Below are 20,961 nucleotides of genomic sequence, written 5' to 3' on the forward strand. Positions count from 1 at the left end.
CTCTTACAGCAGAGATTATTGGTTGTAATTTGTGTTTGCAGTGATATTATATTACATTGTGTAGCCTATAAAGTGTGTATATGTAAAGGTGTTTTTTTTTTGTTCTTTACTTTTTTTTTTTTGACCATGGCAATAAATATCCATCTTCAGTGAATCTCTATCGACAGCTACAGGAACATTATAAATATGAACTATGAATCATGCAGTGGTGTGTCTGAGAGTGATACAGATGTTACACAGCGCCCTCTCGCGGCGAAACAGCGGATAATAAACATTCTGTGCAACTGCAATATTGTCAAATATTGTCTTCCTCACATCTACATCTCATTTTCATTTTCAGTATTCATACCCCAGCAGTAAGATTTCAGATGTCATGTGAAAGAAACTCACTATGTTGTGAAATATTGTTACAGTGTAAAACTGTGTGAATATCTGTTAAAGTGTAATGTATTTCTGTGATGTGCAGCTGTATTTTCGAGAAGGGTCTGTCTGCAGACTGCAAGACAGGGGCGTAACTTGAAGTGGGCGTAACTTGACGAAAGAGGCGTAACTTGAAGTTGTCCAAAACACACAGAACCACGCGAGATGTCAAAACGAGATTTTATCCGGCTGCGTTCAAAACCGCATACCCTTTAATTAGGCACTTAATTTCAATAAGAACTAATTTAACGAGCAATAAAAGAGTACATACTCTACAGCCTGAATGCGTATTTGTGTATGAAGCATTAATGCGGATATCATCATCCGCTATGTTGATCATGTGACCTACAAAGTTAAAATGAGCGTAAAAACTTAAAAGATATGAGTGACAGGTTTAATAAATGTATTTGTATCTTGATAATGAAGATTGTAGCATAGCCAATACTGTTAATTTAAGTTTTTATACTTTTAAGAATATTTTTTCAATTATTTTATGTGAATTTTTTTTCTTGTATAGTATCTCATACTATGATGAACACGTTAAATTTTTATTTACTGTTTTATGGCGTTATGATTGTTATTGTTAGATACAACCCTCTTACCATGATCTTTTATGTAAAAAGTTTGGCAATAATAATAAAAAAGAGGGTCAGGTGCACTACCACCTCACAGCATCACTAACTCAACAGTCCAGTACAGTTTCTCTCAGCGACAATATCTGCACAAACGAAACGTCGAACAGCTGCTCGAAGATCTTGCCTTTGGAGAAGATTGTTGATTTTATACTCTAAAAATGTAAGTATTACTACTCAAAAATTAACATTACCCCATAATGAATTGCATCTTTTGCACACCCCAACACTTACATGCAATAATAATGATAAATGCCAACCAATAGTTATATATACCTTTTTTTCCTTAAAATTACATTTTAGTAAAATAAGCAAAATGTATTTTCTGTCGTGACATAGCTATACATGAATATACACTAATGCAGTTGATGTGAATACATCAGTTTTTCAGTCAAGCAATTAATACATGAATAGATCAAATATTTATATTTTATTTACTGACAACAAGAAACATGTCTAAATGATTAAAAGAATGTATAAATGTTAGCATCACAATAAATGCATACATGTACAAGTCAACAACACATGAAACAAAGCTTCTTTCAAACTTACTGTTCTAACAATCATGTATTTACAGACGGTGAACCCCACATCTTACTATCATCTCAACACAGCTGAGACAGTTCTGCTGCTGCGCTGTGCTTCACAATCTCACTCTTCTCAACGGGGATGTCGTTGAGCAACAGGATGAGGAAGACCTTGATGACGGCTCTCTGAACCACACAACCTTGAAACGAGAGCAGAAGAACACATGCAGGACAATCTGACTGCTGCTGTGTCTGCTCCAAACAATCATGTGCTGCTCTCCATGAGCACCACTACCTGTAAAACATTTACACAGAGTTTACAAGTACATACATTGATTTATTACTTTTGTAGTGTGCTAAACCACTGAACTGGTTCAAAACTGTGCTTGAGCACGGCTCTTTTCTCCAGCTTGATCAGAGGATTGTAGGCCCCTGTAATAAGAGCACTGTCAATCACTTCAGATAAAAGCTCCATCACATTTTTTGATGATGCTTTTGAAAGTCAGCCTTCATCGTATAAACAGAAACCAGCAGAACAAACTTTACCAAAATCAAATCCTCAGTGTCTTTTGGTCTTTCTCTAGATGCTCTCGCTGCTCAGGGGCCACTGAGGATGAAGAGACCACAGCAGCATCTGGTCCTGATGAGACAGTAAGAGCTGGAGTGATGGAACGTCTCATCCGTGTCTCTGGACCATTTCCGGATGCTGCAGTGGACTTCTCCATCCTCAGTGCACACACCAGTCTGCAGACATTTTCATAACCTACAGAAATACACACACACTGTTTGAAATTACACTAATTCAAATGTTTTATTTATTTTTGTTGTGTACTTACACAAATCCTTTGATGGCAGCATTCCTTCTTCAGTCACTCTACAGCAGACAAACATAATCTGTTCCTGTAACATCCAAACAAGAGTCAAGTAACCTCTGTGATTTATCTGTGATATACTGCATCTGCATGTTGAGTTAGTAACTGATGTAACTCGCTTTTTATCCAACACAAATGTTCCTAAAATTATCAATATTGCAAATGGACAAATAAAATAGATAACTAGTGTTTAGTTACTGTATGTAGATTTGTTTGTTTACATGACTTACACTCATCTAAAGCAGTGTTGACAGTGAATTCTACATTATAGCACACACACATCACTCAGATGTCTGTTTCATGTCTGTCAAATGTGCTCATCTGCAATACTTATTAAAGACTATCCTGTCAGATGATAAATAGACAATTAGTAATAGTCTTCAAGATGTATATATGGTTTATGTAAATCCACTTTAAAAGAAGTGTACTTAATGGAGCTCCCCTGTTAGTTATTCATTATAAAACGTGTTTTTACAGCACAATCACAAATATGCTATATTATGTAATTAACAAACAGGGTTTAGATTAAGCCAGGATCAGGCCATAGCTCAATTAGTCTTGTCTGTGAAACCGGAGGATAGCGTCTTTACACCTTTTGCTTATATGTTGCTGACTTTACACCTTTTTTTTAATAGATTATTAACTCCAAAATCAATACCACTGTATGAAAATAACTTGTACTCTTAAACTTAAATAATTATTTAGTGAAAAAATATATTCTCACCATTGTAACTCATTGTAACTTCTTTCCAGTTTAACGGGGGTTGGCATCCAGCTTATTGGTGCAATACTGCCCTCTTCTGTCCCGGAGTGTGGATCAGATAATAGGTTTTCCTACTAAATGTACACATCACTCACATTCTCCCCTAACATTAATATCTACACACACCTTATGCATCAAATCCTGCCTAAAACCTCTGCTTCCCTTAAAAAACGTAATCAACAACTTATCGTTTTGACATCTCGCGTGATTCTGTGAGATTTCGACAACTTCAAGTTACGCCTCCTACTTCAAGTTACGCCTCTTTCAAGTTACGCCCCTGTCTTGCAGTCTGCAGACGTACACGCTTGGTATTTTCAGCATCATTACTCCAGTCTTCAGTGTCACATGATCTTCAGAAATCATTCTAATATGATGATTTGCTGCTCAAGAAACATTTCAGATTATTATCAATGTTGAAAACATTAATATTTTTGTGGAAACTGTAATACATTTTATTTTTCAGGATGAACAGAAAGTTCAAAAGAACAGCATTAATCATTGTTTGCACTAACAAGCTTTTGAAACATTATTATCTGTATTTCATAAAAATGAATAACCAACCCTTCATAAATACCTTCAGCACTCTTCAAGCTTTTTCTTTAATCAGAATGTAATAAAACATCTTTTAAATATTGAAAAAGACTCCTTTTTATTTCTTGCAAGAGAAATAATCACATTAACCTCAAGGTGTCTGCGAAGCCAAAAATTCACCAACAACAAACATATAATAACAGATTAGAAAATACCGAAGCAGAATAAGATCAAAACAGACAGGTTTCAGAATCTCATGCTGTTGATCAGTGATCATTAAAGCAGACGATCATTACAAAACACCCACATTCACACTGAAACATGGGACGCACGTGAGGATCTGTTCTGAGTGATCTGAGCTGAACACAGGACAGAGGAGCACAAACCAAACGTGTTCTGGATCAGGACGACTCCATCAGAGCAGAACTCACTGAGGAAAGCACAGAAGTGTCAGACAGGAGTGAAGCTGTGCACCATCATCATCGAGGCGACCTGAGTTCAGTGTATTGCTTGTTATTTCTCTCTTTCACAGACGAAGCGTCCACAGCCTAAATATTAAAACGGTGTTTAAACCTCGTAGTGCAGGTCGTTGAGCTCCAGTCTGGTGTAGTGGCGTCTGTCGAACGACTCCATGGCTTTACGGGCCGCCAGAGCGAGGATGAGTGTGAGGAAGATGAGCGTGATCACCACGATGGCCACCAGGCTGTTCTTCCACATCACTCGAGACACCTTGGGCTTCCCCGGAAGAGACAGAACGGGACGACCACGAGTGAACGCCCGGCGCGTCGGGTCGCTCCCCAGCTGGATCACCGCTGCAGGGGGGCGCTCGGGGGTCGTGGGGGGGGGCGTAGGGATGGGCGTGGCTCTGACGGGCTTCACTGGGGGCGTCTCTGGTCTCGAGGGTTTGCTGGGTTTCTTGGGTCGGCTGGGTTTGAGGGACGTCCGTGGAGGAGGACGCGGTGCTTTAGTGCTGGTGCTTTTAGTCGTGGTGGTGGTGGTGCTGGACTGTGTGGTGCTGGTTGCCGTGGTAGCGGGTGCGGTTGTCATAGTGACGGTTTCGAGGATCATGGGTGATTCTGACTCAGTCGGAGCTTCTTCAGTGCATCTGCTGCTGCTGCTGGAGGAGGATGTGGTTGGTGCTGGTGTAGTACTTGTAGCTGTACTCGTGGGTGTAGTTGTGGGTGTGGTGGGTGTGGTTGTGGTTGTGGGTGTGGTTATGGGTGTGGTGGGTGTGGTTGTGGGTGTGGTCATGGGTGTGGTGGGTGTGGTCATGGGTGTGGTTGTGGGTGTGGTGGGTGTGGTTGTGGGTGTGGTGGTCAGCTGTGCTGCTGTGGGTTTGGCTGTTATTCTTCCTCTAGTTGTCGGATGAGTTATACCTGAAAAGATCAAATCGATTGCAGAAAGCGAGCAGTGTTAGGATCGGGCTTTTAGTATCCTTTTATTATTATTCTGAATTAGTTTTTATATTTCTCATTTTCATTTTCAAGTTTTATTAATTCAGTTGTGCGTTTTTGCCATTTTATTAGCTTTTGTTGCTTTTAAATATGTTTTCATCTTTTTTACTTCAGTTTTAGTTCATGGAGTTAAACTCAAGGAACATGAGAAATGTTGCGAGTAGTTAAAATCAAAAGAAGTTTATTTTATTGCGAGTAACGGAAATGTTCTTCCTTAGCTTTATTCACTGACAAGAAACGGTTTGAAGTGAGTTATTTCTATCTTCTGCCGTGGTGTGTCAGTAGAAATATCAGTTTAGATTTCTTTTGCCTTTAATTGTAATAATGCAGTGAGATTTTGATGTGATTACGTGAAGAAACAGAAAGAACCGAATCAGAAGGACTGTGTTGTGCTCACCCTTGAATATGTTGTAGGTGTTGACCCCGGCGCCGGCGGTCATCAGCGGACACTCTCTCTCGCTCGGACAGTGGAAGAGCTGACAGTTGAGATCTCCGAGCCGCTTCGGCGGTCTATACACCACCAGATTACACTTCAGCCCTGTGAGAACATCGGCACATTAGCGGAGACCCTGCGGAGCCGCACTGCTGCAGCGTGTGTGTGTCGTACCTGGAGCCACGTCCTCCGAGCAGCAGGTCAGGATGCAGTCTTTCTCTGAAGGCTTGGCTCGGGCCTCCATGACGGCTCCCTTCTGATCCAGAGCCACGTGTGTGTTTACAGCAGCGTCCCGATGCTGCCGAGAGTAACACATCTCTCTGTCGGGGTCCAGCGTCCCGCCGCAGACGCGCAGCAGCAGACACAGCAGCAGAACACAGCTGAGGAACATGACGTGACGCTTGAGGAGCACGGAGCTGAAGAGACAGACCTGCACACAGCAAACCAGTCCACAGTCAAACACCTGAGATCCTGTTATCTGTTCAGGCCTGTCTGAAGTCCAAAGAGCTCGATGCCGTCATCAGCTCTTGTGAAATCTCATCATACTAACCACATACACGAAATACTGAACATTCAAAGAGATCACAAACAATCAACATCATCGGCTGAATGCACATTCACTACTGCTGCCATTGCTTCAAATAAAGGAGCATTAGAACAGTGAGAAACAGACAGTGCAGATGCATGAGGACATGTGTTACTTATTAGATATCATATGATTAATTTCACAGAACTTTGATCTGCTGTAAAGCAATGTTTATCACAGAGCGTCATAAAACTGCACCTTCACCTCTGCCCTCGTCACCATCAGCTCGTTACAGCAGCAGCGGTTCTCACGTCACTCATACGGGACTTTCTTCTGGATTTACAGAGGCTCAGATCACATCATGAGCGAGTATGAACGCAGCATGATGGAGACACTGCTGAAATGATGCAAAGCCTCTTTTTATCATATGCATGTGTGATGTGATGTTCTGTGATGTGGTGCTGATGCTGCCGCTGGTCGCCATGGAGACTGAGCATCACTGGAAGAGTGTCCGCTGTGTGTGTGTGTGTGTGTGTGTGTGTGTGTGTGTGTGTGGGCCATCATTGTGATGCAACCCTTATGAAACACAGAACACCTGAAAACCACATTCAGCCCAGATATGTATTATTAAAGCCACGTTAGCTGTGCATTAAAGAGTGAACGTGACGTTAAGGAACTGAATCGCGGGTTTAATTCGCTCCTCGACACGATCAAAGAAAGACAGCGAGCGAGTCACGTAATGTCCCGTTATCCGCGTCGACAAAACCCTGAACACAGACACATTCAGACGCGCATCGTGTGAAATATCGCTTCGCATCGAACACAGTGAAGCTTCAGCTAACGGTGGAGAGCAGACACCTACCCTGAGATCAGCCGCTGCTGTGACCCATTTCTGCGCCTTTGTCCTCCGCTGGATGCTGCTGCTGATGATGATGATGATGCTGTCTCTCGCTCACACACTCACTCACACACACACACACACTCACACTGATCCGTGATGCTCACAGCTCTAAATGTTCAAGAGCAGAATGACTGATGAATGGAGCGCTGGTTTCCTCTCGGGTGTGACTGGTCTTGTCTCTGTAAGCTCGTAACGCTGCTGCTGGAGGATGTGCAGCTGTAGCGCATCTGCAGCACTAGAGGGCGACACAGCGCGCGCACTATACCACTTTTCTGTTTATTTATTTTTTAATATTTTATCGAGTGATCATAATAAATCTGAAGCAAGCACAGGTGAATTTATTTGAATATTTATTACAAGGACAGATATGATAAATTGACTTTTATTTTATTTTATTTTAAAATAAAAGTCTGAAATGTAACATTCGGGTAGAGTGCGAATCATCTTCCATAAGCTTTATTACTTGAAAAATTATTATTAGAAATAACGAAATTTCTCGAAAATATATTAGTGTATTTCATATAGAAAATATAAACAGTCCAGTTCCAGAAGTAAAAAGCCCATTCATTTCTTCAAGGGTGGGTTGATTTTTAGCGATAACTTATTAAACCTTTAAAGACGGAGTTACTTTGAGCTACGAGAGTATTAATCGATAGTTTACTCTTTTGTTGAAGTCAGCTGGTTCTCATTTTTAAATTACATATTATATTTATTAAATAATCCTGTTTAACAGCGGAATTCCTGGTGAGAACTACATTACCCATGATTCCGCAGCGCTGTTACTGCGTTACTGCCGTCAGAATGAGAGTCCAAACAGCTGATAAAAACATCACAATAATGATCCACAGCACTCCAGTCCATCAGTTAACATCTGGAGAAGACAAAAGATGAAACAAATCCAGCATCAAGACGTAACTCAAATACATAGAGTCCATAATCGCAGTGAAAAAGTGCATCTGCTGTTGTCTCTCACATCAAAATCCAGACACAATATTAGTTTAGAGCTGTTTAAACACTGCTTGATCTGTGCAGATTTCTCTCCTGATTCACACCAGGAACACTTTTTCACTGGAGGAAGTGTTATTATGGATTATAGACTTATGCTGTGGATTACAAAACGTCTTAATGCTGGATGTGTTTCAGCTTTTGTCTTCTCCAGATGTTAACTGATGGACTGGAGTGCTGTGGAATACTTGTGGATTACTGTGATGTGTTTTATCAGCCGATTGGACTCTCATTCTGACGGCACCCATTCACTGCAGAGCATCCATTGCTGAGACACTGATGCAGTGCTACATTTCTACAAACCTGATGAAGAAACAAACTCATCCTGATCTCAGATGAACTGATTTATTTTTGTCTGAACTCTTCTTGTAGTCGAGCTGAAGAGCAGAGCTGTTATTCTACTGAAGACTGATCATCTGCACTTTATGTGAACAAAAATATATTCCAAGAATGTTTTGCTAACGTTCACATTAAAAGTGTTACTTCTGATGTTCTTCAAACGTCCAGTTTTTAAATGTTTTGGAAACGTTCTTTTTCCCTTCAGTTTTTGCAGAGATACTTTTGAGTATTCTCTGATCGTTCAGAAACAAGTAGCAACATTTAAAACATTCCATGACTGATGTTCTTGTTCTAGAGCAGAAAGCTTTGCGTCAATGTTCTATTAACATTATCAGAAGATTGTTAGTTCATAACTTTGACAAAATCTTGCCAGAAATAGAGATTATTTTATTAATCATACATTTATTTAGATTTTAGGGGTGTAATGTTAAAGGAATATTGCAGTATGATATTATTCTGCATTCAGTCATTGACAAAAGTTTCCAGAAATAAATGTAGTTTGATGTTACCAAAAAAAAATAAACATTTCTTTTTCTTACTAATCTGTCACATTTTGTCTGTTTATGACAAAAAAAGGAAGTAAAGCTTTGACCTTCTATTGCAGTTAATTTGATAATTTATGAGTTTTTTAAATTCAGGGTAATACTCTAGGAGTGAATGTGAAATCCTGTGTTTGTCTGGCTCTTCTGCAGAGAATAAACACCATCGAGACTCCCATCAAACTCTTCCTGCATTCAACCAAACCCAGTACAATACAAGCACATGACGTCACGGCGTAAAAATGTCTGGAGCTTTTATTCCACATTCAAAAGTGAAGCTGGACGTCTGGACTGAGGGAGGATCTCATGCTGAACCGGACGTCCTGCGGTCATCATCATCATCATCATCATCACAGATAAACCTCACAATCAGACATCACACAGAGATCCCGAGAGCTAATCAGCTTCTAGAGTCCAGTAGCATCAAACAGCTTTAAGACGACGAGTGAACAGACAGTGCTTACAGTCACGAGAACAAGGCGCTTCGGTCCCGAAGGGGAAGCAGGAAGTGATCATAATCAGAAACACTCAAAAACAGACAGCAAGAGAGAAACCGTCAAAAAGGAATGTGAGAAAAGAAGGGAAACTCAAACAAGCCAGAAATCATTAGAAATCAATGCACAAAGCAGCGTTCTTGCATCATTCATGGAGAAAAAAACAAAACAAGGCATAAACACGGTCAAGAAATTCCCGATACATTTCACTCAAAAATCAAAAGAAAAAAATATTTTGAGACCCTTAATATACTTATTTCCATGACAATTAAGCACATTTTACCCTAAACTGTCATTACTGCATTGCAAAAAAAAAAAAAACGTATATGAAAATATTTATACTTTTTTTGTGGTGTTTATACTTAAATACATTTTGTAAACGTGCACCTTGCAGCCGTCACTGAATTGAAGGTATGCTCGCGGTGTGTGATCTTCCTCGTTACTGGGGTGACGTGTGCTTAACTCCCGGCTTCAGGAGAATACACACGATTGATTTTTCTCCTTTTAATCTGGAGGCGAAATATGACCCCCGATAACACTGATCATCAGTCACAGCTGATCTGAGAGCAGATCTAATGCCACTGACATCCAAACACACACCACTGCAGCTTTAAAAATCTATTTACACACTGGCATGGTTTCAGCAGTCAGCACGAGCGATCCGGAGTCACTCCGCTTTCAGTCGCTCTCGCTCTCATCCGGGTGTTTGGCGCTGGCTTTGATGGCGCGGCCGTTCTGAAGAGGCATTTCCTCGTAATCGCTCTTCAGAGAGACAGAAGCACACAGGAGCATCAGACAGAAGCTGAGGACGGACGAGGGTCTGATGCGGGGAACCTACCCGTAGATGACCTCATCGTCCGAGTCGTTGAGCATGGAGAAGGCAGGGTTGTCCTTCAGCTGCGAGTCTGGACACACACACACACACACACGTCTAGGTGAGGAGGCCAGGTGTAGTGCACAAACACACTGCTGTGGGGGTGAACTCACCGTACAGAGCGCTCCTGGAGGGCGAGTAGACGAACGCGAGCGTGTAGAGATAGAAGTTCAGGAGCCCGTAGAAGGACAGAAACTCAGCCGGTGGAGACAAACACTCAGGAAAACCACAAAAAACGCTTTTCTTCTAAATTTTCAACTTCAAGTCCCTATTAAAACCTAAACTAAAATTAAAACAAAAACTATATATATACATATATATATAAAAACTATAATAGTGTGACTTTACACCAGGGTTATTATGATTAACTAAAACCAAAGACATTTTTGTTGCTTGAAATAAAATAATCTCTTATTTTCAAAGTATTAAAATAACAAACTAATATATAAAATTAATAAAAATTATATAGACATTTTAAACTTATAAAAAGGACAAAAAAACTAATTACTTAAGCTTAAAATTAAAAGTTAAAACTTAAAGTTGTAATATATATATATATATATATATATATAACTAAACCTTAAAAATATTTTTGTTATTTGAAATAAAAAACATTAACTTAAAATATTTAAAAAAAAACTTAAAAAAAAACCTTAAAATTTTCAGCTATTTGTATTTAGTTTAAATTGATGCTCTAAAAAAATTAAAATAAAACTGAAATAAAAAATAAAAAGACAAAGAAAATATAAAACTAGTAAAAAAAAAAATTAATAATAATTATATATATATATATATATATATATATATATATATATATATATATTTTACAATAGGATCCTAAAACGAGAACACTGCTTTAAAGCAATAAAATGTCATGATTTTTCTGGCCGCTTGTTATTAATGATACAGATGTACAATCCGTATTCAGTTCACAGTGACTGATTTCTAGAGACTGATCCAGATCTCGAGTCGAAGGATATAATTCTGGTAGTGAGTGGAAAGTTCAGCAACAAAGTTGTCCTGCAAAGGTTTGGAGCCGAACCTCAGGTACAGGATGAGCACGCTGAGGAAACAGGAAGAGGAAATGGGCCTCAGTCGTCTGAAGGGCTGCACACACACACACACACACACACACACACACACACACACACGTGTGAGAGCACTCTTACCTGATCAGCAGCACCAGCAGCGTCAGCGCCGTCAGGAACTTCAGACGCAGGTCTGCACAGACCATCACAAACATCACAATCACCAGACACACAGCTTTAAACTGGATCTTCATCCTATCTACGTTTTTGATGTTATTTCAATATCACTAAATAAATAAAAATAAATATTACTACTAGTAAAAGACAAGTAAACAGTGCACGAGCTGCAGAGAGATCTGGAGACGACACAAAACTCTGATGAAGACATTAATGCTGGACTCCGGAGGAAAGTGACGGACAGAACGCGGCCGTTATTTTATTTACACAGAACAACCCATGAATAGATTTGAGAATATAAACTCTGTTCAGCACATCCATCAAGTTAATCATCAAACTGAACTGAAATCTGTGCGGCGATCATCAGAAATAACCTGATCTCTGGGGAATGTTTTCTCTGCTGTTTGTCTTTGAAGTATTTTTCCTTTTATGAGCTCCTCTCTTATTGTTTTCTGAATAGCTGAGATGTTTGCTTAAGCTATTGAAGATTGTTCTTAGCTGATGTTTCCAGACTGCTCCGGAGCGAGGAGGAGAGTGCAGGTGAACACAGATACCTGCACAGCTCCTTCAGAACTCACGTACAGAATCAATGCATTTGATTGCTAAACCAAACCAACGTGATGTTTCCGTCTCTAATACTAACACATGGAGTGTGTGTGTGTGTGAGTGTGAGTGTGTGTGTGTGTGTGTGTCTCTGTGTGTGTGTGTGTGTGTGTGAGAGAGTGTCTGTGTGTGTGTGTGTGAGTGTGTGTGTGTGTGTGTGTGTGTGTGTGTGTGTGTGTGTGTGTGAGTGAGAGTGTCTGTCTGTGTGTCTGTGAGTGAGTGTGTCTGTGTGTGTGTGTGAGTGAGTGTGTGTGAGTGTGTGTGAGTGTGTTAGTGTGTGTGTGTGTGTGTGTGTGTGTGTGTGTGTGTTACCTGTGTAGGGTGCGTTCTTGAGCTCGGAGCAGGCGCGCAGCACCAGAAACAGCAGATACAGCACATACACAGACACCAGCAGCAGGAAGAAGATCTTCATGCCCTGCAGCAATTATTTACATTAATATTTTTACTGTATTTTCTGTAAGTGGTGTTTTTTGTTTTTTTTTTATTCTTCAAAATAAAAAACAATCTTATCATCTAAAATATGAAATAATATATAATTCATAAAAAATTGAATTTTTATCAAAGTGACTAATTTTATTTTTACTGTATTTTCTGTAATACAAATTGAATTTTTATCATCTGAAAATCTGTGACTTATTTTCCAAAGCGACTTTAATTTTGTTTACAGTATTTTTGAGAATGTAATTTTTTTTTTCTGAATCTGAAATGTATAAAAAAAATAAATATAATTTATAATAAATTCATTTTATGATTACATTTTTCATTCACTCATTTTATTTCTTAGTGTGACTTTTTTTCTGGAAAGCAACATTCTTTTTTATTTTGAGTAATATGATAAATTTGAATTATTTTGCAGGATTAATGGGTGTGAGCAGAAAGAAACTCACCTGGAAGTTCTGGATGTCCACTTTGTACTGATACGTGGGATCCTGCAGCTCATTCACCCTAATAATAATAATAATAATAATAATAATGATGATAATAATACAAACATGATGAAGATGCCATCAGACAGCAGCACTGAGTGAAGAGCAGCAGGGTCCTCACGTTTGCCAGATCCCCAGCGTGACGGCCGAGAGCCACAGCAGCCCCACGATCAGCAGCTTGGGCAGGTAGAAGCTCAGGAACCTCCTCTCGCCCTGCGGGTGAGAGCACAGGTGAGTGGAGCCGGCAGACGGCGGGCTCCAGCGAGGGCCGTCAGGGGCCGTACCTGCACGCGGATGCCGTGATACACACACAGCCAGAAGAGCAGCAGCGCACACAGGAACAGAGCCTGGAAGAACGCGTCCAGCGTTCCCGGAAACCAGCTGTTGAGCAGGAACGACAGCGGGAAGAACGGATCTACAACACAGCAGCAGCACATCACATCCCTTCCTAAACCTTTCTGAAAGAGTCTCTTCTGCTCAGCAAGCTGCATTTATTTGATCACAAATACAGTAGAAATTGTGAAATATTATTGTGATGTAAAACAGCTGTTTTCTATGTGAATATCTGTTAAAGTGTAATTTATTTCTGTGATGCACAGCTGTATTTTCAGCATCATTACTCCAGTCTTCAGTGTCACATGATCTTCAGAAATCATTCTAATATGATGATTATTAATGCTGAAAACATTAATGTTTTGTTAAACCTGATACACTTTATTTTTCAGGATTCACAGATGAATAGCAGTGTTCTGGCACATTATCAGTGTGTTTGTGATGATCTATTAAGGAAGAGTTTGACTGAATCCCTCTCACCGTTGTACAGCAGCAGCAGAGGGAGGAGGACGGACATCCACTTCTGCTCGATGCCCCAGTCCCTCATCGAGAACCTGCGCAAGGAGTGAGCGAACACACACTGCACACACACACAACACCAGCATCAGACGCCGGAGATGCACTCGCTCACGCACACGCTCTGTGTCTGTAACTCACGGTCACGATGAAGGTCATCACCACAAACACGAAGCGGAACCAGATCTCCACCTGAGAGAACGTGGCGTTGTACATCTTAAACTGAGGAAGCACAAAACACAGAGAAACAGTCTCGACCGCCATCAGACAGCACCAGAAACATGATGAATTAATACAAATATATGTGCATTTCTGCTTCCAGGAAACATCTGTTATTTTTTTACCACTTTATCTAAACCTCTCTACTTAACCGTCGTTCACACACATCCGCCATGTTTGCAGTTTCTTTTTTAACACTTTTTATTCACAGTTCAGATCTGAACTCACCACAAAAGTCACGTTTTTGATTCGGTCCTGAAGCAGGTTCCTGAAGCTGACGCTGATCTTGTACTGAGTGTAGTTCAGATATCCCAGATGCAGCACGATGATCTCATCACACGCCTGCTGGTGCTGTAACACACACACACACACACACACACACACACACACACACACACACTCATGAGGATCGGACTGACGGTCAGAGGGTCACACACACACACACACACACACACACTCATGAGGATCAGACTGACGGCCGGAGCGTCTCACACACACACACACACACACACACACACACACACACACACACACACACACACACACACACACACACACACACACACACTCATGAGGATCAGACTGACGGCCGGAGCGTCTCACACACACACACACACTCACACACACACACACACACACACACACTCACGGCGGCGCAGTGCAGGCTCCGGTTCTTGTTGTGAATGTTGTTGCTGATGCGCGTCACGCTGGCGTCCTGCATCACGCCCTGCAGCTCCACGTTCATCCCAAACTCCCTCAAGCTCAAATCTGCAACTGAACACACACTTCATCAGCAGCGGCGCTCACACACACGCAAACGAATCAGTGCATGAAGACGCTGCTCACTGTTGCTGTCCAGCTGAATGATGCACGTGAGCCACAGCTGCTGGTTGTAGTTGGACAACGGCTGAGATCTGAGGTCGAAGGGACCGGTCTGAACACAGAACATCTCACATTTAACCCCAAAACACACTTACACTAGCCCTCAACAGCTTGGAATAACCCAGATGTTTAAATCTTTCTGAAAGAAGTCTCTTCTGCTCACCAAGATGAAATCTATTTGATCAAAAATACAGGTTTCCACAGAAATATTCATCAGCACAACTGTTTTCAACATTGATAATAATCAGAAATGTTTCTTGAGCAGCAAATCATCATATTAGAATGATTTCTGAAGATCATGTGACACTGAAGACTGGAGTAATGATGCTTTGGTCACAGATATTTCACTGTTTTTACTGTATTTATGATCAATAAATGCAGAACTGGTGAGCAGAAGAGACTCCTTTCACAAAATAAAATAAAATATTTGTGTCCCTGCAGCACAGAAGCAGTCATCAGTAGCACAGGTATATTTGTAGCAATAGACAACAATACATTGTATGAGTCAAAATTATACATTTCTCTTTTATGACAAAAATCATTAGGATATTAAGTAAAGATCATGTTCATGAAGATATTTTGTAAGTTTCCTACCGTAAATATATCAAAACTTAATTTTTGATTAGTAATATGCATTGCTAAGAACTTCATTTGAACAACTTTAAAGATGATTTTCTCAATATTTAGATTTTTTTGCTCCCTCAGATTCCAGATTTTCAAATAGTTGTATCTCAGACAAATATTGTCCTCCTAACAAACCATACATCAATGGAGAGATTATTTATTCAGATTTGACCCTTATGACTGGTTTTGTGCTCCAGGGTCACATTTAGGAGCAAATCTGCAGCTGATCACATGACTCTCACCTTTGATCCATTGGTGCTGACGCTTAAACCGTTGTAATAATTCTCACTGATGATCTTGGGCCCTGCAGGAGAGACGTTATCAGTCAGTTCAGCAGCAGCTCTCATATAATAATGCCGTGCTTCTGTGTGTTTCAGTCAGACACCGTGTCTCTCTCTCTCTGAGAATGCACTCTTTCATCCCTCGCTCCTGAAGAGTCACTGAAACACAGCGCTCGGCCCGGTGGGAACACAACACATCCCATTCCATCTAGTCCAGATCTGATATATACATGTATAAAGTACTGATGAAAAATAAAAATGTATAGCCTGAATGCACTGTAAGTTGCTTTGGATAAAAGCGTCTGCTAAATACATGAATGTAAAGTTTCATGATCTGGAGACTTGTAATATTAATTAAAAACTAGATAGTTGGTCAAGACATACTGTAGGTTATCTCGAGAAAGCCTTGCCTGAAAGTGTAAAGCAGCTGTAAAAGTTTGAATATTTAGATAGATTAGATAGATGATGATAACATGTTTCTAGCATGATTAGCCTGCTACTAGCATGATTTACAAGTAACTAGCATGTTGTTAGCATGATTACCAAGTCACAAGAATGTTATTAGCATTACTAGCAAGTAACTAGCATGATATTACTATCATGTTGTTAACATGACTAACAAGTTACTAGCCTGTTCTTAGCATTATTAGCATGTTACTTACATGTTGCTAGCATGATTAACAAGTGACTAGTATGTTGATAGCATGATTACCAAGAGACTAGCATGTCACTACCATGAATAGGATTAGCAAGTAACTAGCATGTTGTTAGCATTATTAGCAAGTGACTTACATGTTGTTAACATGATTAGTAAGTAACTAGCATGATTCTAGCATGATTATCATGTTGCTAACATGTTGCTAGCATGATTAGCAAGTGACTAACCTGTTTTTAGCATGATTCTCATGTTACTATGATGTCCCTAGCATGATTAACAAGTGAGTAGCATGTTTTAGCATGATTAACAAGTGACTAGCATGTTGCTAGCATGATAAGCAAGTTGTTAACATGTTTCTAGCATGAATAGCAAGTGACTAGCATGTTGCTAGCATGATTAGCATCTTACTAGCATGATTAGCAAGTGACTAGCATGTTTCTAGCATGATTAACAAGTTACTGGCATGTTTTACCATGATTAGCAAGTTACTAGCATGCCGCTAGCATGATTAGCAAGTTACTAGCATGTTTCTAGCATGATGAACAAGTTACTGGCATGTTTTAACATGATTAGCAAGTGACTAGCATGTTTCTAGCATGATTAACAAGTGACTAGCATGCCGCTAGCATGATTAGCAAGTGAATAGCATGTTTCTAGCATGATTAGCAAGTGACTTGCATGCCGCTAGCATGATTAGCAAGTGACTAGCATGTTTATAGCATGATTAACAAGTTACTGGCATGTTTTAGCATGATTAACAAGTGACTAGCATGCCGCTAGCATGATTAGCAAGTGACTAGCATGTTTTAGCATGATTAACAAGTGACTAGCATGTTTTAGCATGTTTAGCACATGACTAGCATGTTTTAGCATGGTTAGCAAGTGACTAGCATTCCGCTAGCATGATTAACAAGTTACTGGCTTGTTTTAGCATGATTAACAAGTGACTAGCATGTTTTAGCATGATTAGCAAGTGACTAGCATGTTTTAGCAAGATTACCAAGTGACTAGCATGCCGCTAGCATGATTAACAAGTTACTGGCATGTTTCTAGCATGATTAACAAGTTACTGGCATGTTTTAGCATGATTAGCAAGTGACTAGCATGTTTTAGCATGATTAGCAAGTGCCTAGCATGTCGTTAGCATGATTAGCAAGTGACTAGCATGTTTTAGCATGATTAGCAAGTGACTAGCATGTCGTTAGCATTATTAGTGAGTTACAATAACACTAGGGCCGTTTCTCAGAAGGTTCTGACTTGTGTCCTCAGTAGTTTGGACTTCACAAGTTGGACTGTGGAGTGGGGGGACTCTGGGGGGGGGGGGGGGTTTGGGGCTCCGGGGGACGGGAGGAAGGCCGGTAATTCTGCGGCGTGCGTGATAACGTCAGTCAGCTCGTCTTGGCTACTACGGTTATCTACTGTATGCATTTATAATACTACGAAATATGATAAAACACTGCCTCTTCATTCTCATTTAAACATTAATAGCCACAAAAACATAGTTCAGGAACGAACATACATTACAGTGAAACTAAATATTACATCAAACAGCACTGTTGCATGTTAAATATTAATAGACTCACAAAAATATGGTTCATGCAACGAGTACACGCATGAGAATAAAACAGAATAATATCAAGCACCACTGCCTTGCTGTTTTCTTCAAAATATAAAACATTAATATGTGGTTTAGGTATGTGCTCATATACTCTGATTATCTTCACTGTATAGCCTATAATACAATGAAATATGACAAGCACACCTGTGCAATGCCTTTTTTGTTAAATGCCAGTTTTAATGAACAATAATAGTCATTATAATAGAATAAGTATAAAGTATAAGAGACTTGTGTAACAGGAAATAAAGAGAAAAGCAAACAAATCTAACAAACCTGTTAGATTCACACGAAACTAATTTATCTGATGTTTAACCTCTAGAGAGACATCGGAGCCAGCGGTGAATATCAGATTATCTTTATAAATAAACCACAGATCTGAGTTTTAAACAGCTACACTCTCGCCTGAAACACTCTTAGAACTGCACTTCATGACACAATCACAGTAATATTTTGACAAGTATGTTTTCTCCTGCACCATTAATGCCTGCTGGTTGCTGCGAAATCCATTCTGGGATACCTGGCTGCCTCAAGTTCGCACAAGTCACCTGTGGATGCGTCGCTGATAAAAGGGGCGGAGCAAGAACACATCCGGGGAACTGAACTGTCCTCGGCCAGATGTGAACTTTGAACTGGAACAGTCCTTGAGTGACGACTGACGAGGTTCAGAAGAGCACACTGAGGAGCAGCGCAGGTCTCCGAGGCCCACGGACGAAACGTTAGGAGCAGGTCAGTGTGAAGCTATCCACACGACTGACCACTGGCTTCAATCGAACACAGGAACAGTCAGTGAAGGGTGAGCAGGTGCATGCTGGGATAGCAGAGCTCTTACCTGACACACCGATGAGTGTAGAGACGCCGAAGCAGAAGAAGAAGACCACGAACACCAGCACGAAGTGCCTCTTAGAGAGAGTGTAGAGACGCATGGGGGCCAACCTGCAGCACACACACACACACACACACACACAGGTCATGAATCATTCATATACTCGCACAATAACAGTTTTTCAATGGATATACAAACATGTGCAAATCATATATAAAGACAAATACAGATAGATATATTGCAATTTATAAAAACTTTTTCTTTTTATTATATATATATATATATATATATATATATAAATATATATATATATATATATATATATACACACACACACACACACACACTCTCTCTCTCTCACACACACACACACACACTCTCTCACTCTCACTCACACACACACACACACACACACACTCTCACTCTCACACACAGACACACACACACACACTCTCACTCTCACTCTCACACACACACACACACACACACACACACACACACACACACACACACAGGGAAATGAAATGAGACCACGCCCACATTTCCACCCACCTGAAGCAGCAGCAAAAACGACACACAAAAGCATCTCTAAATATATAGCAACTCCACATATGACTCAATTATTCATAACAGTAATTACTGCTCAGTCTCTCTCTCAAACATCTGGAGGAGAACCGGAGCCGAACGCTTCCGCGCGTGTTTATCTGACGCCGCACTTACCGCTCCATCGCGCCGCTGCTGCTGCTGCGGATAAATCAGATCCGTGTTTGCTGGCCGCGCATTTCCGCACACGTCAACCCGCTGACGTCACCCTCGCGAGGTCACGTGACCCCGCCGCGGCGCGCATGCGCCAGCTGCCTTACTGTTTTATATCACACAATAATGTGCTGTAACTCGTAATGTACCGCTTCACAGCCTCAGTGTTCACGCAGGGATTCATTTAAAATTAACATTTAGCGCACATTTAAAATAATAAAAACATTGCATATTTATGTCTTATAGGCTAGTATGAATTTATTGGTCTGGTCATTCTGAGAAATTAATCACAGGTGTATATCTATATATGCACGCCTGAATTCGAGCGCACGCCGTTTCTAACACGCCACAGTCGTGTGTGTGTGTGTGTGTGTGTGTGTGTGTGTGTGTAGAGTGCAGCAGGAGCGGGATCGTGCCTGTAGAAGCGCTCGCTCCTGAAGGGCGTCAGGTCCTCCTTCAGCTCGCTGCACGCCTCTTGTATTCTCCTGCAGAGCTGCTTCATCTCAGCGAGCAGCGGCCGCTCCATGCCTCCTCACCGAGGACCGCGTCCGGTGCGCTGCTCCAGCGGAAGTGCGGTTTAATCGAGGATCTGCGGAACACGGGAGGCGCGAGGGGGTCGGTCACGTGAACGTGCGCGTTCAGGACCACGGACAGGGTTCCGCTCACTATATATATATATATATATATAAAAACATAATTCTGCATATTTATGCAGACACTTTTGTGCGAAATATTTCCCTTAAATATGAAGTGGCTTAGTATTGTTTTGCTCTTTATTTATTTTGGTATAATTTAGTGCATATATTAATGTAAATAGTATAATGTATTTAAGAAACCCCATATAGAAGGAATAATTGTAATTTTTTTCCCTCCTAAAATTTAATTAATAAATTTATCTATTAATTTATATAAAAATATACTCAATTTTCAGAAATATGAAGTAGCTTGACAATATATTGTTTTTAGTCTAAATTACACAAAATATAAATTATGAATACATACAGAAAATATAATATACAAACATAAATGATACAAAAATGCAAGTGTTTCAGAGAACCATTTAACAAGTAAATGTAATGAACTCTAAACAAAGTACTGTGGATGGTACAGTAATGGTGATAACACGCAGAATGACTCGGATATTACCGTATTTAAATAGCATTCAAAGGATACATATTATCAAAGCACTTCATTTTATAATCACGTT

General features: G+C 40.3%; 2 protein-coding genes and 1 long non-coding RNA gene across 6 annotated transcripts; 1 reads left to right on the top strand and 2 right to left on the bottom strand.

Moving 5' to 3' along the window:
• Positions 1 to 893: 893 nt before the first annotated feature.
• Positions 894 to 2,362, top strand: LOC122139454. Its single transcript, XR_006156313.1, has 2 exons — positions 894 to 1,215; positions 1,630 to 2,362. It is a non-coding gene; the product is annotated as an uncharacterized LOC122139454 (long non-coding RNA).
• Positions 2,363 to 3,844: 1,482 nt separating this feature from the next.
• On the bottom strand, positions 3,845 to 7,274 carry mansc1 (MANSC domain containing 1). 2 transcript variants are annotated; one of them, XM_042737145.1, is made up of 4 exons: positions 7,021 to 7,274; positions 5,807 to 6,062; positions 5,597 to 5,737; positions 3,845 to 5,121 (listed from the first exon to the last, which is right to left on the bottom strand). In XM_042737145.1, the coding sequence occupies exons 2-4, from the start codon at positions 6,021 to 6,023 to the stop codon at positions 4,313 to 4,315; spliced, it is 1,167 nt and encodes a 388-aa protein (XP_042593079.1). In that variant the 5' UTR covers positions 6,024 to 6,062; positions 7,021 to 7,274; the 3' UTR covers positions 3,845 to 4,312. The 2 variants fall into 2 exon arrangements, with proteins under 2 accessions (XP_042593079.1, XP_042593090.1); XM_042737156.1 differs by lacking the exon at positions 7,021 to 7,274 and having other exon boundaries at positions 5,807 to 6,098.
• Positions 7,275 to 9,179: 1,905 nt separating this feature from the next.
• LOC109073601 (transmembrane protein 181) lies at positions 9,180 to 20,371 on the bottom strand. 3 transcript variants are annotated; one of them, XM_042737127.1, is made up of 17 exons: positions 20,171 to 20,371; positions 19,005 to 19,108; positions 15,861 to 15,922; positions 14,959 to 15,046; positions 14,762 to 14,886; positions 14,341 to 14,463; positions 14,035 to 14,115; positions 13,858 to 13,957; positions 13,329 to 13,459; positions 13,166 to 13,257; positions 13,006 to 13,063; positions 12,431 to 12,533; positions 11,480 to 11,531; positions 11,291 to 11,373; positions 10,424 to 10,513; positions 10,275 to 10,341; positions 9,180 to 10,199 (listed from the first exon to the last, which is right to left on the bottom strand). In XM_042737127.1, exons 1-17 carry the CDS (start codon positions 20,278 to 20,280, stop codon positions 10,115 to 10,117), a joined length of 1,554 nt encoding a protein of 517 aa, XP_042593061.1. In that variant the 5' UTR covers positions 20,281 to 20,371; the 3' UTR covers positions 9,180 to 10,114. The 3 variants fall into 3 exon arrangements, with proteins under 3 accessions (XP_042593061.1, XP_042593071.1, XP_042593068.1); XM_042737137.1 differs by lacking the exon at positions 20,171 to 20,371 and adding an exon at positions 19,719 to 19,851; XM_042737134.1 differs by lacking the exon at positions 20,171 to 20,371 and adding an exon at positions 19,551 to 19,711.
• Positions 20,372 to 20,961: the final 590 nt, after the last annotated feature.

Source organism: Cyprinus carpio, chromosome A4 (genome assembly GCF_018340385.1).
Source record: "Cyprinus carpio isolate SPL01 chromosome A4, ASM1834038v1, whole genome shotgun sequence".
In the NCBI taxonomy this organism is placed as follows: Eukaryota; Metazoa; Chordata; class Actinopteri; order Cypriniformes; family Cyprinidae; genus Cyprinus; species Cyprinus carpio.